Genomic DNA, 19,960 nt, shown 5'->3' with positions numbered 1-19,960 from the left:
GTTATGCATTAACTCATTATCGTACTGGATATATGCATGTGATCTCACATTTAGAAGGAAAATATGAAATGTGATTGATAGGATAGTTGATAGAAAGCGTGAGGATACCCGAGTAGGCGCTAGGGTTAGGAGTGCTTGGAGTGATGATTATGGTCGTTGATATGTGATATCTCGTGGCCCATGTTCGAGGTCAATTGGGTTTTTGCGCACAGACAATCGAACACATGCCATTCGCTAGGGCATATGTGACGAGTTATCCTCACGAGGTTTCTATCAACTATGTGGGTGCCCCGTCTGGATGGATGTTGATACCCTAGCGGGTGGCAAGGTATGATTATATTTGAAATACTCTTGCAGGTCACGGAGTATGCTCTGAGTCTTCAGACATAATGTTAAGACCGGGTACCGGGTGTTGACTTTGTATAGTGGTCTAGTATGATGATATTATATTGATATGTCAGTTATGATTGTGATATTGAGAAGTGCATATGATTTCATTATTATTTGGTTACCTGATTATCGAGTGATCGATATGCATTATACATGGTTGCATTTGATATCATAGCATGGTCATGGTCAACATGCATTATATGTCATATTTGAGAGAGAGTTGTGATGATAGTATAACATGGAGATTTGTTTGCTCATTGTCGAGGATTATATACTTTTATCAGTTATGACATATATCTACTTTTTATTTATATATTATTGAGGATACATCCATATACTCATTTATGACATGATGCTCTTGTTGATTATTGAGGCGTTACAGTTGAGGTGAGGAGACAAAAAACCAATTTGATGTTTGAGGAGAAAAATAACGGAAAAACAAAGAAAAGAAAGGAGTTTGAGCAGTTAAAAATTTAATTAGATGGTTAATAGATTAAATTAAACAATTGAGTTGAATTAGAGAAAGAATTAATTAGGATAAATCAGTAAAAATAAAAAAACTAAAATTATAATTCCAGAGAATCTATTTCTGCCAATTGGAAAGCTGATGGGCATTTTAGTGTAAATTGCCCTAAGAAGGTCATACTCTCAGAAAAAAAATCAAACCTGTAAGTGGCAAATTCTACAGCAAATCTTATTAAAAATTGCGAAGTTATGTAAGCCTTCCTTTTTCTTTATTCGTTTGAAGCAAGAATTGCAATTATAATATGTCGCTACATCCCACAGGTTGCAGGAAATCTAATTAGAGGCAGTGTCCAGGGAACATAAGCACGGATATTCCTCCAAACGAATAACGACAGACATCAAAGAGAAAAAAAGATAGCGACGACACGAACACAGCCACGCTCCAGTTGCGCTGTGTTGATATCGCCTCTTATTTTTATCCCACATAAGAGTTAATTAGCTATTAAATTATTATTATCGTTCTTCTTATCTTAAACCGACTAATGTTTTCGATTTAGTTGAAAAGCCCACAAAATTCCTCCACCGGTCGTTTCCCCAATTAAGGACGTTAAAAAAAAAGAAAAAGAAAAAGAAAAATAAACAAATAGAGGGGAAGAGAGATAGGAAACGTCGAGAAAACGGACGTAAGACATCTTTGTGGATGGAGATCGTTCCTATTCATTCGCATCGGAGAGAGGGACGCCGGCGATCGGAGCTATAGCTCGCCGGAAATCTAACCCTAGCCATAACCCTAGTCCTAGCTCTGGTCCGGCGTTGCTTCGATCCCTCGAGGCCCTGCGCCTCGCGAGGAGCTCCTCCTCGTAGTGAGAAGATGAAGGGCCTCTTCAAGTCGAAACCGAGAACCCCCGCCGATGTGGTGCGGCAGACCAGGGAGCTCCTCATCTACGTCGATCTCCACTATAACTCCCGGGATCCCAAGCGGGAGGAAAAGGTCACATCCAATAACTTGTTTTATGTGGATTTTTGTTAGATTTTTTGTAATTTGTTTCGGATCCAATTTTGGAATATGATGGGCATGTTTCAGCTTGGGAGTGAGCTTGATTTGGTTTATCTTCATATATGGAAAGTCTAGTGTTTTTTTCCCTTCTTTTTCTTGCATGATTCGTGTCTTTCTGGATCTGGAATCGTGATTCTTTAAGGATGAACAAGTTCTTTCGCAAATATTATGTGTGGTTGAAAAATTTTAACAACGTATTGGAGTTGCAATGCGTTGATACGCTTATAGTGCAAATTAGAGAAGATCAGATAATTTTGGTCTCAGGTTGCAGCATATGTTGTTGGAAAGGATTATAACATCTCTTTATTCCTATATTATGTCTACTTTTATGAATTGTACATTAAATATTATAGATTAAACTACTTCTTCGTGTTGATCATTTTGTCTAACATAGAGGCTTAAGTGCTGTCGGTCTGCTAGCTAGTTTTCTTAGAGTTTGTCAACATTTTGCTTATGTACTTTCACCAAATTACTTTCTTATATTTCATCTCCCTCCTTTGACTCATTACATATGTCTATTGGTTTCATATAGAAATATAGAGTCAAACAAGGGTTTGAGTTAGGGGGATGCTCCGGTTTCTATACAATCATTTGGTGCATGAGATTAGGAAATGTTGATCATCTTTCAGTCCTTACATGGCGATATGTTTCTTGTAATTTAAAAGATTCAATTTTCTCGCTGGTCTCTTTGACTCTATATTACCTCAGAGATCTGATTAACTTGGTCAGTCGAGGTGTTTTAGTTCCAATATATCAAGAATACTCTTGCTTCTCATTTCACTCTATTTTAGATGAGTTAGTTAACTAGCGCATTTTCTATTTAGGCTAGTTTTAAGTTTTTAATAAAGTATCTAGATACCTTATGTGATTTCAACTTAGAAAATATAGATGAGGGCACAGTAATGTGACATATCTCATGAGAAGTATCTACTAGAGTGCATTGCAGCTAGACAATTACTAAATTATATGCGCATTCAATTAAAAACCTGTCCATTCCTAAATTATCAGAATCTTATATTTTGTAGGCTTGTAGCTTATGATAACGAGCAATCAGTAGAGTTATGGAGAATAGAGGAGTTTGGCTATAAAAGGAAACTACCATTAGTGTCCTAACTCTTATCATGGGGAATCCAACGATAAATTTTAGCATAATGCATAGACTATATTATGTATTCAATGTCATGAGAACAGATATCATTCCACATTGAATAGTCAATGCTCTGAAACAGAAAACTATGGGTGGCAAGTGGCAAAAATGGAGGGTCCATTTTGAGTTTGTTCAGTTCATCATCATTTACCATACCTTTTCTGTTCAACAGTTTAAAATGTCGCTAGAACTATCTGGCCGATACGAGTAGATGTATCTAAGGATATGCAAGATTTACTCTGTAAAGAAGTGTTTGATTTGTATAATTATGATGTTTCCAATATTTAGTGGTGGCTGATATGATTTTGATATAGTGAAAGACTAATATCAACTATAACTAAGATACGAATTATCTAGCTTAGTTGATTCATTTGTATTCTAGGCTTCAAGTACTTAAGATTGGGTGAGAACATCTGTGATGTTATTCTAGTATATAAGGTTTTTATTTGCATTTCAAATACATGGTCAGAAACAGGGAAGAATGAACATAGAATTACCATTGTACCTCTTTATTTCTGATTTGATTTAATTGATAGGTGATTAGGGTTGGCTGGAACTTTGAAAGGATATCTTGTTGCCCTTTTGGATACTATTGTAATATGCCTTTAAGTAAAGGGTTAATTACATGAACCCCCCTCGAACTAGCCTATTTTCACATAGACCCCTTATTTAATTTTTGTGACACTTTGACTATGTGAATTTCTAATTTCCCTCATCTCCCCTAGCATTGTTAATGGAAAACATCAAACAACCATCTTATCCTTAATTTTTTTTCCTCTAATATTAGAGTAAAATGGTCCCTAGAGAGCTTAAAATTGATTGTGTGACAGTTACATGATATTTTTTAATGGAAAAATCTAAAAAAATAAAATAAAAGGGGTATCTCAAAGGTTTTACATAGTTAAAGGGGTCAATGTCTCACAAAAAATAAATGAGAGGGTTTCTATAAAAATAGGCAATAGTTCATAGGATTTAAGTGTAATTATCCCTTAAGTAAAAGTTGATCATATGTGAATCATGGATTGAGTATCGTATTGCCGAAATGGATCGGCCGAATCGTCCAACATGGACGATCGATAAAGTAGATACGGTCAATACTATCATTTTCTCAAGCAACCGATACCAATCCCGAAACTGATACTTAGAAGTTAGAACCTTAATGTAAATTGAAGATTTTGTTTAGATGTGATGCTTTTCTATATACTGTTGGAGTCTCTTTGGATAGCTAATGCAAAATATTGAGTGAGTTAGGTAGGGCAAGTTAGTTTTTCCTCATAAAAATTTAGGATATGTCCTTGACTTGCATGAAGTTCAGTTATGAAGCTCACATGTCACTATGCAACGATCTTGTGCCTAAATTTTAGAGAAGTTTTTACTTGAGACTTCTCATACCTCTGTGACCTTTACAAGTTAGTTGAGGAGGTGATGCTTCTAAGAGATCAAATATTCATGAGAAAGGTACGGTTATGTTTTATAGTAATAGGTAAATTATATTATGTTTGTTCATTCATAATTGAGGAAAGTACAATGATTTAAAAAAGTACAATTACAACAAAAATGTCGATAAAAGTTCCAGTTGAAACTCTTGAAAGAAATATTGATGATGATTAAGATTTTGACCAAATGCCTCAATATTAGAAGAGGTTAAAAGAATTATCTGTGTTCCGTTCAATGCATAAGGGCTAGATTTGTCCCAACTATCAAGAGATTTCTAGAGGTTATTTTATACTATTGTTTCTTTGTTAGGGTGCCAAGGATCTTTCTTTAATTTATCCACATCATATTTCTAGTGCATGAGTAAGTGGAACTTCATTGTTTATTGCACGTTAGCTGTATATGATAGGCTAACTATTGAAGGTTTGTTTGAGTCTACGAATTCATAAATTCTCCATATCTAATAAAATTGATATTAATTATTTTCATTTTTGGGCTTGCAAAGAAACTTTTCATGATTTTAACTCTTCAATTATATGCACTATGTATTTCTACATTTGATTTTGAATATTGAAAGCATAAATTGCCATATGGGCTAGCATATCCCATGCCTATGGGGCACCGACACATGACATGGGGTGTTGCAGTTGACACCCCCAACTGAAGCTTTTGAGTTGCCTATAGAGGAAGAAGAGGATCCCTAGTCGGATCAGTAAAGTATTCTTAGGATTTGCATGAGAATAAGCTATGATCCTCATACTCCAAAGTGGATCTTGACTCACTCTTAAACCAGATTGTTACTTATTCTCCATGATCACTTTAGGGTTTCAGCTTGAGAGAATGAGCTAGAGGCAGAGGTTGGTGCAATAATGAAGAGAGGCTTCTCTATTGCAAGGTTTTGGACCTCTAGATTAGGAACGATCGTCCAAAAGAATGATAAGTATCGGCCATGTTGTTTGTATCAGATGCTCGGATCGGATTATGCTATTTTTTATTATGTAAAATTCTAAATATTATTAAAAAATACAAGATATCAAAATATTTGGAAAAATTGACAGATTAATAAGAAAATAGAAAAACATTCACATATGAAGCCTAAAATCTAAAAAAAGTACTAATTTAAAACTATGATAATTTTGAATTAGATTGATAAATTTCTATGCTTGTAAATTACCGTTGCAAAAGTGAAATGAAGAGAAAGATCTATATCTCTCTTTATTGTTGTTCTGTAGCAGTAATAAATGTGAGTTAAAGAGTGGATGAGAAAGAGAGAGAAAAGAGATACGAAAAAAAAGTAAAAAGAAAAAAAAAATACTAACCTGAGTTCACCTGAATACGGAGCAGTTGAAAGAGCTAGTTGAATTGGCCACTAGATGAGTTCAGTGAAGTGTGAGGGGTGGAAGAAGAGTGTGTAAAAGATAGAGTAAAAGCTAAAAATTTGAAAAGAAGGCAATTGGAGACTTTAATTACTAATGTTCCATAGGTTGAATTTATTTATACTCAATCTAAATCTTTTAAAAATCTAATTTCAACTACTTTTGGCAAGTTTTGTCGATACGACCGAAGTTGGCCATCCCATGTAATTGGGCGATTCGTCTCACTATTAGCTAAAACTGGGATCCATGCTCTTTTCTACATTCACATGGAGGAGGGGTAGCAATGGAGGGAGGTAACTGTCAAGTATCTCACAATTCCTACGGTACGGCTAGGGTGTACCCTTCCATGCCATGCCAATGAGTGGGTGGCATGTGCGATGGTTGTGGCACGACAGTCCTTGCTTGAAAGCACTTTGTTGTGAAAGGTTGTATAATTTTCATGAATTTGGAAGATTTATGTGTTCTAAAGGAATCCAAGTGTTAAATAGCATCTATGTCTAACGTATCACTTAGTTGAATAAAAATATGAATTTTATTTCGTACCAATCTTTGGTCGAAATTTTGGAAGTATGTGACTGTGGTTCTATAGTTTTATGAGAGGTTCATGCTATATTCTATATATAACCTATATTATTGTATTGGTTGCATTGGTAACTTTGAAGAAAAGTGCAGATTGTGACTTTGATAATCTCTGATCCCATTGTTTTTGTAATTACCATGAATATAATGTTCAGATCTATCTTTGCAGATGGGAGAGCTCAGCAAAAATATTCGGGAGTTAAAATCTATTCTGTATGGCAATAGTGAATCAGAGCCTGTTGCGGAATTTTGTACTCAGTTAACTCAAGAGTTCTTCAAAGAGAACACTCTACGTCTATTAGTTGTCTGCCTTCCAAAATTGAGCTTAGAGGTACACACATTGATTGTTTATTTATGTGATGTTAGTTACTGTATATGAAATGAATCATCCCATTTTTCTTAAGAACCTCTCGCGTATAAGGAAAGAGTAAAGGTTTTAGAAACCGTCGTTAAGTTGTGTAAGTTGGACTATCTGAAGTGTGAGTTAGACTATCCTACTGTGTCTTGTATTGTGTACTAGTTACTTATATTCATCTTGTTAATTTATGATCTATCTTTGACCTTTATGAATTACTGCAGACTCGGAAAGATGCTACTCAGGTTGTTGCAAATTTACAGAGGCAACTAGTCCACTCACGTTTGATTGCTTCTGATTACTTGGAAACAAATAAAGATCTTTTAGATATTTTAGTGTCTGGGTGAGTTTAAAAGGCTTCCGGTGTGCTTTTGTCATTCCTTATGAAATCCTCTTTTTGAGTAGCAGAAGCATGTTTAAATTTGTTATGAGCCCAAATGATAGATACAATATGTTACACAAACTTACTATGCAGTGGATTCATTGACAAGTTTGGTTTTTTGGGGTTCATGTGGATAAATGTTTTCTTCTCTCTCTTTACAAGATACATTTCTACGTTAACTTGCTTTAGCCTCTTTTAAGATCTTTTCTTTAATGAAGTGGTTATTTAATATTTAACTTTAGACTGAACTTGATCTTTAAGTTCTGGTGAATGGTGCAAGTCAGAATCCTTTTTTTATAAGTTAATAATTCATGGCTTGTGTACTATTTGGCAATCTAATAGCCATCTGTTGGATTTGCAATTTCAAGTCCCATCTAATAACCTTTTGCTGGTTGTTTATCATAGTATAGAGGAATCTAGTCCAATAAGAGATGTACTTGTTTATCAACGAGAGTAAAGAGAGATTAATATTTTCTTTAGCATCTAAATTTAGGATACTGCAAATTAAGTTGTATTATGAGAGACAACTGATTAGAAACTGATATAGTTACTGCTGCCAGAAAATGGATATTTATAACTATATTTATTTTATGTGATCTTTGATCTAACATACATTGATCCACAATGATAATAAACTTTAGATTGGCAATGATTGAGGTTTTCTAAGTTCTGTTAGGGCTGTTAAAAGCTGTTCGAAAGTTGTAATTTTATCAACATATTGGCCTAACCATTCAAAATAACAAGGATGGCAGACGATGCTATTTAATATTTATCTTTGTGGTCTTTCTGGAATTATCATGACTATATACATATATATGTTCTTACATGTGTATCGACGTATATAAGTATATAAATGTACGTGTATTTATGTGCTTATGTATTATAAGTGCTGGCTATAAGTTCTGTATTATATTATACACTAGCTTGATCTAATGATTTCCTTGCTGAATTTATTTCTCTTATTTTTTCTGTAACCGTGTGCAAAATAACATATTTGCTTGCAGGTATGAGAACATGGACATTGCTTTACATTACGGTGCTATGTTGAGGGAATGCATTCGACATCAAAGTATTGCAAGGTAGTAATGCTAATTTCTTGATTCTCTTGGTATTTTCTTACGTCTTATGTCAAAAGTCATTGGTTCGCAGATGTGTTAGATAACTTGGTCACGAAAGGCACCATATGTCTTTTCTCCGAGTTAAGAGCAGTGCAGCTATCTTTTGGCTGTATTATAATTATATTACTTGCACTAGATTGGTGTGTGTTATCTTTGCAACTTCATTATCAATTGGATAGAAGACTTCCCTGTTGGGTATGGTTTTCCAGCCATTGTCCTCTTTATAGTTGCATGTTCTACTTCGAACCAATTGGGTCAGAGAGAAGCAATGAAGAATTGTTTCTTTAAATTCATTAGCGCCTATATGTTGTACTTTAAACTTGTCTATGTTCTTTTTGAGGTGCAAGTTTATAACATTCTCTTACTCCAAAAGTCACTGTCACATCTTCTTGAGTGTCTCTTTTAGGAGTGATTATCATTAGTAATATAATTTTACTGAGGAAATTTGTTACTATGACAGAGAATCATCAATTGGCAACTTTAAAAGCACTTTTTCCTTCACTATTTTGCAAATTATTTGATGATTTGACATGTAAATATATATAAAGAGAAGTACATGATGACTTTTATTTATTGCTACCTGTCTGACTTCTTCTTTGTTCAGATGAAATGATGTTGCTCACCAAGATTAGCATTTTCTTAAGATTGTTTTTTTAGTGATAGGCTGATTGGAACCTTGGTTACTATGAGAATTGTTCATCGCTCATTTGCTCATTTAATAGAAAGAAGTAAGTTGAGAAAACAATTCAGGAATTGGGGCAGGAAGAGCAAATAGACTACATCACAGGATATAATACCTTCTGAAATGTGACTATACTCTTTTTTCCTAAATGAACCATATATTCTGAATGATAGAGAATTATCCCTATTTTGTGATGTTAACTTGGTATGGCTGTAAGTGCTGTGCACCTTGGGGGTGTTAGCCTTGGAAGAAACCTCCAACAATGGGGACAAGGGCGCTTCGTTCTCTTCAAATATTGTAAGATCTCACGCACTAGGATGTCTTTCTTATATTCACTATGATCCATGAGTTGATACTGACGCCGATGTTATTATACTAAGCAGCCTGACTCTGGAACATTGTTTCTATAATGATTCTAACAGTGAGGAGCACAATTTTGACCCAAATTGTGTGCCATGGAGTTAGAACCGTGAAACTGTTGCCTACAGAAAGATTCATCATTTATTATGCTGCATGAGAACTAAAAACTTTTAGATTTGATAATTTAGATACTAGATACAATAATTGTTACAACATCTAAAAGGATACATTCAAGTCAAATTCAATGATCTTGAGATAATAAGAATTTATTAGGTGCTAAGATGTCTCATAGTGTAATGGTAAGGCTTACCTCCTTTCGTCCACTTAGTCATGTGTTTTGAGCCATAGAGACATGCTCCCTAGACTTTGAATCGATAGGATCCTCAGCTATGGGAGTAGGTTGTGGTTGGTCACCCATTGTCAAATCTCTATGGGGCAGTCTAAGTTGAGGAAGTAGATGCCTTGAATACAATGGCCATGGTTTCAAGTTTCACTCTTACGTCGCCCTTTCAAGTATCAATTAACCTGTCCAATTATCAGATTGAAGAAGCCAATTATGTCTAGCTTTTCAACAAGAAGATGTTTGGCCTTGGCCAACTAGCTCGAATGGTGCTTCAAACACTTGGATTGAGAACTTGACTTTTCATCTTTTTCTTTTCTACATAACTAGAAGAAGTTGGAGCAGACTATCCTTAACTACAGGTTTGCCAGAAATCTTGCATTTGAGTCCTGCTAAACACTCTTTACTTCATTATATTTTTCGATCTTTGCTTTCTATGCCAGCAAGCTAGTCACCTGAAGTATTTTGCCCTACTAATTTATTCTACATTTTGCTTATGAGATATTTTTTTAGTGTAAATTAGTCTCTTGAAAGTGGATATAACTTTTTGGGCTATGAAGCAGATATGTATATGGATACACCATATGATAATACCTAAAAAATAAGGATATGATATGCAGAATACATATCTCATATATGTATATTTTTATGTCTACAGATATATATTAGTGTACTTATGTACTTGCATTCTCTTAATTTAGGAATTATATATTGTTGTTGCATGTGATAATTTATATGAGGAGACATCACAAAAGAGAAAAAAGCAACTACCAGTCATAAAAAAATATTCAGTTGTAGCACATGACTAGCTAAACTGAAAGATAAACAAGCCAGCTCAACCTATATATTAGAAGAAATTGACCATTGTAACACGATTTCCTTAGTTAAAAATAAATAAGTGAACTCAATGTTTTTGCAAAGTGAACCTTCTAAATCTGATAAGAAATGAAAGGTAATTGTCTCCTTCAATTTGATTCTTATTGATACGAATCTCAAAAGTATCTAAGAAATACTGAGAAGTATCCACAACATTAATTGTACTTTTAAAACAAATCTAATACTTTTTTCTTATTAGAAAGGAGCAGCAAGCTGCTTACAACAGTCAGCCTATAGTAGCACCAGACTGGTCATAAAGGGCAAAGCCCCAAGTGGATGAGGTATATCCTCACAGCCACAAACCCAAAATCAATTACTGCTGATTTTAGCTATGCTTGCTGCTCAGACAGCAGCCATATCTCCTTGCCTATGTGTGTGTATAACTTTGGCATTTACAAATTGTTTCTAAAGGACGTACATTTCTGAACTATAATGTAAATAGCAAAAGGGCAGTTTAGCCCAGTTTGTAGTAGCTCCACCAGCTCTTGGGCATCTAGATCCAAATCCAAATTCCTCACTCCCAAGGCCATCGCTGCCCTTAGTGCCTCTAGTGCTCCCTTTGCTTCTGACCACGGAGGCCCAACTCCAAGCTCCTTCTTGCCCCCTACACATAATGGAATACCATTACCATCCTTCTCTATGAAGCCTGATCCCTGATCTAATACTTTCAGGAAGTATCTAATATGCATGTGGAAGTATCCGATGCGTATCGTTATATGATATGATATTCAATATGGATATGATGAGAATATGTAAGTATTTGTGCTTCCTAGCTTTTGGGATGTTATCTTTGATCATAGTACTTCCATGTTTTACTTTTTTCAATCTACTCTTGTTGCATCATTTGGTCCTAAAGATTTCTCTTTCCTTCCTTAAAACATATTCTTCTTATTCTCACATGATTGAAAACTATGGTTTCATGGGCATTTTGATTATATACTTGCAGGTATGTTCTAGAGTCTGAGCATATGAAGAAATTTTTTGACTATATTCAGCTTCCGAATTTCGACATAGCATCAGATGCCTCTGCAACTTTTAAGGTTAAGCGATGCCTATTTCAATACTCTACTTTTTCAAGATTGTACTTTTTATGTTCTCGTTTATGGATTTGATATTTTTTTATTAGAATGAGAAACTTTCTTTCATAATCTCTTTTTAGTGTCCATAAGTATCGGGATACATGATATCAAAAAATTGTTATGCATTTTCTGAACATGTGCACATCAGATAAAATTTTGATGCTGACTGCTTCTCCTTCACTGGTACAAGCTAGCAAAACAACCTTAACTAGAAATTATCATAGAGATGATATGAATTTTGGAAATTGAAGGTCTTATCTAGTTAAGGCATGATTGTTCTAAGCGCTGTTGTGCTGCAATTCAGGGTCATTTACGTGTGAGAAATTAAAGGGATAAAAAATCTTACCCAGTTTTGAATTCTAATAGGTTGACTCCCTTATGTGACTGATAAAGTGGATGACAGAGATCCTTGTGGGATCTGATGAATGAGAGGTGTCGTTCAAGTTAGGCAGTCATGCTGCATAGAGGAAGAGTACAATAACTTATAACCTCCAATGTGTTTTGCATTTTCAGTTCCTTCAGCTCCACCTTAGGCATGATAGTTCTATGTGCTTTTCTACTGCAACAAGTGAAGAAGATTTGGTTCAATGAGTAGCAGGGAGCAGCGACAGAGAGGACCTTCACAGTAGGTTCTTGACTTCTTTGGAATAGTCAAAAGACAAAAAGACTTCCATTTTGCAAGATAACATATCACAACAATCTCTGTTGCTGGAAATTTACTTCAACTGTCTTAAGTCATAACATAGGCATGATTGGCTGCCAAAGTGCCAATTTATTTGTCTGCATTATTATGCAGTCATTTAGAGGCTACCACATGGATGCCCTAAGATTACTTTTATATTCCTTAGTTATTGGAGGGAACTATTAGAATTTATTAGTTAATAACATAAAATTATCTATTTACCATTACTTGTGACCGATCGGGAGAAACCCATTCTTCTTCACTTCTCATCCCATTTTCTTCCCTTCTTCTTTCCATCTTCTTCCGATCTTTTTTTTTAATCCGCTAGTCTCATTACCATATGGAATGTCTCTCTCAACTTTAAAATAACTCACCTATCGGAGAAGACACAGCATGCCAAACATGTGGAGTATTTGCTATTACTACTGTTTGTGTTAGAAGTCATGTGGGGAAGATATAAAGAGATAGGATAAAAAAATTTACTAGAGCTTAGAGGAGATGGGTTAGGAAAGAAGAGCGGAATGCCTTTTGTAATTCATCCTAAGGAAGGAGATAAGGGCAAAATTATCTAAAAAATATATATTTTTTTACGTTCATGAGGATAATTTTGTCTATCTGAAAATAACATACTGTTCACATACTTAACATGTAAATTTTAACTCAAGGAAGGCTAAGAGATGAGTTTAGTTCTAGCTTTTTAAAAGTCTAAGGGGGATATTTATAGTACAAGGGGCAAAATGATACCGGGTCAAAGTAAAAGGGGGCTAATTATAATTAAGCCATAATAAAAATAAAAATAGTATGTAAGGCCATTTACGAGCATGTGATCCCACAAACATGCTACATGTAAGCTCGCAACATGTTTGCGGGCATATTAGCATGTAAGCTCGCAACATGTTTGTGGGCATATAAGCTCGTTTGTAGGCTTACATGTAACCCAAAGCTTGGTTGGTTGTTATCATATTCTAGATTGACCCGGGTGGATAGTAGGTGAGCTGCGAACAAAAGCCCAAGCCTGGTCGGAACCTAACTCTGGCCTGCCTGATGTCACCAATAATATCCCTACTAGTGCCTCACTATTTCTCTTTTCTCATAACTCTCTAACATAACATGCATTGTCATGAACTTAAAACATAAGAACAATATGGTGGATCTTCTGCCTTGCAATGAGCATTAAGATCATCAGTGATTTTCTAGGAAGCGCATATGCATCTATACCCTAGTTGTATTGTATTGGATAGCCTATCAGATAAGATACTTATTGGATTTTTTTGCATATATGATATTTTTAAAATATAAAAATCTGTTACTCTAGGATTACTGAAGGATATTTCTTGTATACTATTGAAAATTCAAAGATAATTCAAAATTGAAGATATGTGATGTGATAAGGAAAATCCCATTTGTGATGCACTCTAATGAGTAGTAAGTAGTTGCTCATCCATGCATGCAACTTTCTATTTATATTTTATTTTTTGCATATCATCTTCTTTCTCCGCTGATTTATTGATCGTTTGTTAGCTTAAGTCACATTGTCTATGGCCATCTTCAGCTGCTCTCTGTTCAGAATACTGGCAAAACTACTTTTTATGGTCATTGGAGATCTCTTTTCGAGTTATTTTTTGTGCAGTCCTAGTGCATCAAGCATTAGATTTGTGGCAGAATTCTGGTTTCTTGTGAACTGGCATGATGATTTTTACAGAATCATCAGTTTGCCTTTTGCTGAATTTGACGAGATGTGATAACATTATTTTACTTGCATAACAGGAGCTTCTGACAAGGCACAAATCAACTGTGGCAGAATTTCTTTCTAGAAATTATGACTGGGTGAGTAATGGCTTTTCTTGACAATTGACTTTGGATTACCGATTATTTCTAGAATGGATCATTAGCATAATTACTTTTAGGTATGTGATACAGTTTCTCAGATTAACTACTTAATTTGGTTCATTTCTGGACTACAACAAGCACATATTTAACTTAGACATCATACGAAAAGCGCAACATGTCTACCACCATGGGCGAAACAGTTGCTTACTCACCAAATAAGGTTTTAGCCAATTCCTTATTGTGATCTTGAAGGAATGAGCTGGGATTAGAGTGTTTTTGGTTTGCACTAGTTATCCATCTTACTTGACATTCTTTAGTGATTAGAAAGGATTGGTTCTTAAATCCTCTGCTTGACGTTGCAAGCGAAGTTCGCACTTGATTTGCTTATATTAGAACTTTATGCTCTGCAATTTACTTTAGTAACTGCTTCTTGGGCTACCCTACAGGAGTCCTCATGCATTTGTGCTGATATGTAAGTAATTATTTGAACTAACGATTTTTAGTATACGATTTTTCATTTGTTACTTGCATGTTTTAGGTTCATCACCTTCCTTTTCTACTCACCTTTACTCAAACTTGATGACAGAGATAGATATTTCTGTACTGCTTTCAGTTTTTTGCAGAATTTAATTCAAGGCTGTTGTCATCTCCCAACTACATTACAAGAAGGCAAGCTATAAAGGTATATTTGCTTTGTCTATGGGGTTTTCATTTCTTTTCCATCTGACACAGTGCAGGTTAACTATGACTCTAGGATCACCATCAAATGCTCTGTTCAATTCTTAGTTTTATTTGAGCTCCTTCTCTATATTAATCCTGTAAAGGATTGTTTCTCAAATCATGGTTTTTGTGCATAGTTGTTACATCCGTTTTCTTCTTTCAGGTTTTGGGAGACATGCTACTGGATCGATCAAATTCTGCAGTTATGATGAGATATGTTAGTTCAAAGGACAATCTTATGATTCTGATGAATCTTCTCAGGGTATGTGTAAACCAATCAACCATAAGAAATACCTCATATAAAAATAATGCTGGTTACTTTTAAGTTCAATTAAAGTTCTCTTATTTCTATTTAAACTTCTAGGCTCTATGATCTAATAGTTTTTTATTAGTATATACATGAAAATTGTGTTTGTGGCATGCATCCAAAGATTCTGGAGTTGTTATTTGGAATGGAGATACAAAGGATTGTTTTGTTCTGCAGCTTGATTTGTCAAAGCAGATTCTTAGGCATGAAATTTCTTTAATTGTGGATGTTCATGTATAAATTCTTGTGTCTGACATTACTTCTATAAACTTGTTCGTTTTTGTCATTTATCTCTCAGCTACCATGTTGGATGTGTGCCTCCTGATTATGAGCTGCTCTGATTTTTTTTTTTCCAAGTCTTGAGCTTGATAAATCAGTAATTTATATGGTCCTGACTTGATACACACACACACAGATATATATGGTCCTTTAATAGGTTACGGAACGATTCTTTCAAGATCTGAATTTATTGCAGGAAGTAGTCTGCGCAACTGAGGAAAAATATTCACCAAATATTCTCCCGTTATCAGAAAATTACAAAACCAAGTGAAATCGATCTGCTGCCACTGGGACAAAAATACGATATAGTGCGGATGATGTTGATGGTGACGGGTAGAGTGGATGTTAGGGTTATAATTGATAATGGAGATGAGGGTGGATAGTTGATGTTGTTTAAGAGATAAAGACGAAGGGGAAGAAGTGATCGAGATCCCAAAGAAGAGAGAGGACTCGACAGACGAAGGAAATTAGAAGTTAGGAGAGACCTTGTCAACGGTAGAGGTGGTAGGTTGGTGAAGAAGGAGGAGGAGATTAGGGTAGAGAGACTAGGGAGAAGATAGAGAGGCAAGAAAATTAATATTCCAATAGGGGGTGAGAGTAAATGGGGGTGAGAGTTGTACTTTTTTTATTTTTAGATTTTATTTGAAAGTTATTTATATTTATCTATTTGTCTATTATTAATTTTCTAAAATTTAGAATGTTTTGTATTTTCAAAATAACTAGTAGAATTTTTATGTAATTAAAAAATAGTCTGATATTGAATTTCGATACTAGAGACTAATATGACCGATAAGTATCGTTTTTTAGGGTGGCCGATTCTAATCTCAAAATTTTGAACCTTGCATCTGATCATGTTAGGCTTGTGGAATTATGTTTTTGCTATTATTTTGAAGTATTATATGATCAAATTATGAAAATTTGTTCTTGCATATTTATTTGTTTAGTTGATGTAGGATAAGAGAAAGTAAATTAGAACCTTAGAACATTGCTTCATTAGGAGACCAAAAGAAAAGTAGGGGTATGATGGAATTTTATTTGACATAATTTCTTTCAAAATTGTACTGAACAAGGTTCCAAGTATCGGAATCGAGATCGGGATCGGTTGTCTGAAAAAATGATACGTATCGGCTGTATCGGCGGTATCGGTAGTATCGGCCGTTCGTATTGGCCTGTATTTTAAAATAATTTTTAAAATACAAAAATATTTTTAATTTTTTAGAAAAATAATAATAAGATATAAATATAAATTATTCATATATAAAGTCTAAAAACTAAAAAATAAATACTATTTTCTCAATTTCTATTTCTCCCCCTTTCTACCACTCACACTCTCTCTTAGACATGATCAAATGGCCCAGCCCGCCCATGCCCGGCCCGACCCGGCCCGGTTTGGACCGGGCTAAGCCCGGCCCGGACCCGGTTTAGGCCCGGACCCGGTTTAGGCCCGGCCCGGCCCGAGCCCGAACTACCCATGGGCGGCACGGGCCAGCCCTTTGCCCGCCTGACCCGGCCCGAAAGCCCGCCCGTTTAGCCCGTAACTAAGCCCGCTCGTCTGCTACAGTGCTTTGCCCGTTGCTACAGTAATTTACCATTGCTACAGTAAAAAATATTTTAGTATTATACCATTTTGCATTATTTTAAGTAGACTTTTAAAAAATTTTAATTTTTTAAAATTTTTTTTAAATAGAGGAATATAAATATTTTAAAAAAAAACTAATAGTTAAAAAAATTCTAAAAATAGCTGAAATATGGGTTGGGCCGAGTGATTGGTGGGTTGGGCTGGCCCGGCCAGATCTCTCACGGGCCAACGGGCGGTAACGGGGCTAGACTATTCTAGCCTGGCCTGAACCCGGCCCGGCCCGAGTGATTAATGGGTCGGGCCGTGAACAAAGACTTAAGCCTGCTTGGCCCGAAAAGCCCGGCCCGAACCCGGCCCGGCCCGCCCGGTTATCATGTCTACTCTCTCTTTCACACAAATTAAAAAAATTCTTACTTTCTCTCCACTAAATCTCTTTTTTATCGATATCTCTCTCTCTCACTAATCTCTCTTATCAAACTCTCTTCTTAATTAACTCTCTCTCCTACTAACTCTCTTAAAAATTCTCCCTCTCCCTCACCGACTGCCACCTTTTTCCCTATTTAACATAGTTTTTAAATTTTTATTTTCTCTCCATGTCTCTCTCTCCTCTTCCCCTCTCTCTTCTTCCCTCTCCCTCTTACTGCTGCAACCCACAAACTCTATCTCTTTTTCCCTTCTTTTTTCTCTCTCTTGCTCCATCTCTCTCTCTTCCTCTCTCTTTCCCTCTCTTTCTTCCTCCCTCTCTTTCCCTCTCTTGCTCCCTCTCTTTCTCTCTCTCTTTCCCCTTTCTCTCTCTCTTACCCATGCTCGTCTCGGGCAGGATCAGCCGATATGGCCGATCCCGATCCGTTTCGGCCGATCCCACTCGGGATCGGCCGAAACTAGGAACCATGGTACTGAAGGTGATGTAATTTTAGTAAAAGATTAATGAAAGAGATCAGTGATAATCCTGCCAAATAACACCAATTTTCATTAAAACTAAGTCCTATTTTTAATAATCAACAAAAGTATTTTCGGTGAAGAAACTTAAGTTGATGAAGCTGGCTTAACTATGGGCCTAGTTAATCATGACTCGGAAGTTCTCACAATTTTTCCATGCCATGTGGCAGAGAAATTGAAGCATTCAATATCAATTATCTCATCTAACCGCTCCATAACTAGTTGCATCCCTATCCTTTTTAACTCCTCGATATGTCAAATGAATGTTGAAAGGAATGTAAATGGAAGTGAAAGATTAAATATATTTAGAGAGATCGTACATATTTCAGTCCTATTAATTAGCTTTAATTGGAGATCAGCTTGATTCTCCTTATCTTTTTTTCATTTTCATAGTATTTATTAGGTATTCATATTCCAAATGTTCTATTTACCCAATACTCTTGATTTTGTTTGATTTCCATGAGATCACTAACATTTCCATATATTTGGATTATTTATATCTATTTGTTGACTTATTCTATCAGATGAAAACTCATCTGAAATCAAAGATTCTTCCAATAAACCAGTATTGCTTAGTGATATAGTTTGGGATAGACTTGATACAAATATTTAGCTTTGATTAGTGTTGCCTCATTGCTACAATAGATAATCACTGCATAGATGTGGTGCTGCCTCGTTCTGACATTGTGTGCAAAATCATACATGCATTGCTGTAATTCGTTTGTGCGTATCTGTTCACATTTTGTTGTAGCCTTTCTGTTTACATTGTTTATCTTTTCTAAATTTTGCAGGAATCAAGTAAGAATATTCAAATAGAGGCATTCCACGTATTCAAGGTACAGTTCTTGACTTTATTCTGCTTGGTGTACTACTCTTTTTAGTCGACTAAATCAGGGTTTTCTACTTTTTGTTGCAAATATCAGTTGTTTGCTGCTAATAAAAATAAACCACCTGAGATTGCAACCATACTAGTCACAAACAGAAGCAAGCTTCTTCGTTTTTTGGCTGGATTCAAGATAGATAAGGGTAATTCTTTTGTTTCAATAAGGACTCTGTTGAGTACCTTGACTTTATCTTCCTTCCTGCTTTTACATGGAATTCTTGTAGCCAATCTCTCAGAAAATTATCGTATCTTGTTATTCAAGTTCTTTCAGTAACTGTGTGGTGTTTCACATTGTGAGAGCAATTTTGCTTTGGTAATTTTTCCATGTTGGTTACTTGAGAGCTCATATCTGACTCTTTGAACTTGATATTCTGTGGCCACAACTAATGATACTAATATCTTCATTTCCTCCAGAGGACGAACAATTCGAGGCAGACAAAGAGCAAGTTATTAAAGAGATATCAGCGCTGTAAGAAAGAGTTGCCTATACGAATAATTATTATCATGTAATTGTAAATTTAGAAGATTGAGTTGGACTTGCACTGTCCCGTGGTATGTTCTGTGGTGAGACACAGACCATTGTATGTATCTGTACCAAAAAAAGAAAAAAAAAATTGCAACATGCACAAATTGGATCAAATCTAAACTGTGTATTAATTGCATGACAATGTGGTCGAGGGAGGAAATAAGATGTATGCAGCTATATCTCCATTGCTGGATCCATTGCAAATGTTTTCTGTGACATGTACAAATGAGACAGTGATTACCCTTAGTCATGCTATTTAGTGACGCTCTTTACTAAATCTTATTCGACTTTTTATTTAATAAATTTTTATGTATTCTTTCTTGTTGCTTCTTGTTCATGAAATCTTTCCTATAGAAGGGTAGGTAGTACTGTTCCGCAAAATTTTGCTGCAATTCATGTTATAGTTTGTGGATCCTAGTAGACTGGATACATGATGTATGCATCAAAACCAACAACAATCAACCTTTTTGTTTCAGCAATTTGGACTGGGTATTTATGTATGGTTATATCCACCCTCTCATCTACCTCACCACTAATAGGACATGGGCTCTCTATTTATAGGTGTGGGCTGGATC

The 19,960-nt window shown here is 35.4% G+C and overlaps 1 protein-coding gene across 2 annotated transcripts; it reads left to right on the top strand.

Annotated features, from left to right (window-relative positions):
• The first annotated feature begins 1,370 nt into the window (after positions 1-1,370).
• On the top strand, positions 1,371-19,662 carry LOC140786301 (putative MO25-like protein At5g47540). 2 transcript variants are annotated; one of them, XM_073134615.1, is made up of 11 exons: positions 1,371-1,846; positions 6,618-6,779; positions 7,028-7,146; positions 8,190-8,264; positions 11,508-11,601; positions 14,090-14,149; positions 14,766-14,834; positions 15,036-15,134; positions 18,768-18,812; positions 18,900-19,002; positions 19,274-19,662. In XM_073134615.1, exons 1-11 carry the CDS (start codon positions 1,727-1,729, stop codon positions 19,330-19,332), a joined length of 1,005 nt encoding a protein of 334 aa, XP_072990716.1. In that variant the 5' UTR covers positions 1,371-1,726; the 3' UTR covers positions 19,333-19,662. The 2 variants fall into 2 exon arrangements, with proteins under 2 accessions (XP_072990716.1, XP_072990717.1); XM_073134616.1 differs by lacking the exon at positions 18,900-19,002 and having other exon boundaries at positions 1,456-1,846.
• The last annotated feature ends 298 nt before the right edge of the window (positions 19,663-19,960 follow it).

Source organism: Typha latifolia, chromosome 4 (genome assembly GCF_019914945.1).
Source record: "Typha latifolia isolate L0001 chromosome 4, TyphaL0001v2, whole genome shotgun sequence".
NCBI lineage: Eukaryota > Viridiplantae > Streptophyta > Magnoliopsida > Poales > Typhaceae > Typha > Typha latifolia.
Note: the sequence above shows the minus strand (reverse complement) of the source record. Positions and strands in the feature narration are given on the sequence as shown.

Bases quoted from the DNA above. Each gene is read 5' to 3' on its own strand.
- LOC140786301 (XM_073134615.1), top strand. From the start codon at position 1,727: ATGAAGGGCCTCTTCAAGTCGAAACCGAGAACCCCCGCCGATGTGGTG. The intron at 7,147-8,189 runs GTGAGTTTAAAA...ATTTGCTTGCAG, and splicing joins TTAGATATTTTAGTGTCTGG to GTATGAGAACATGGACATTG. The intron at 15,135-18,767 runs GTATGTGTAAAC...TAAATTTTGCAG, and splicing joins TTCTGATGAATCTTCTCAGG to GAATCAAGTAAGAATATTCA.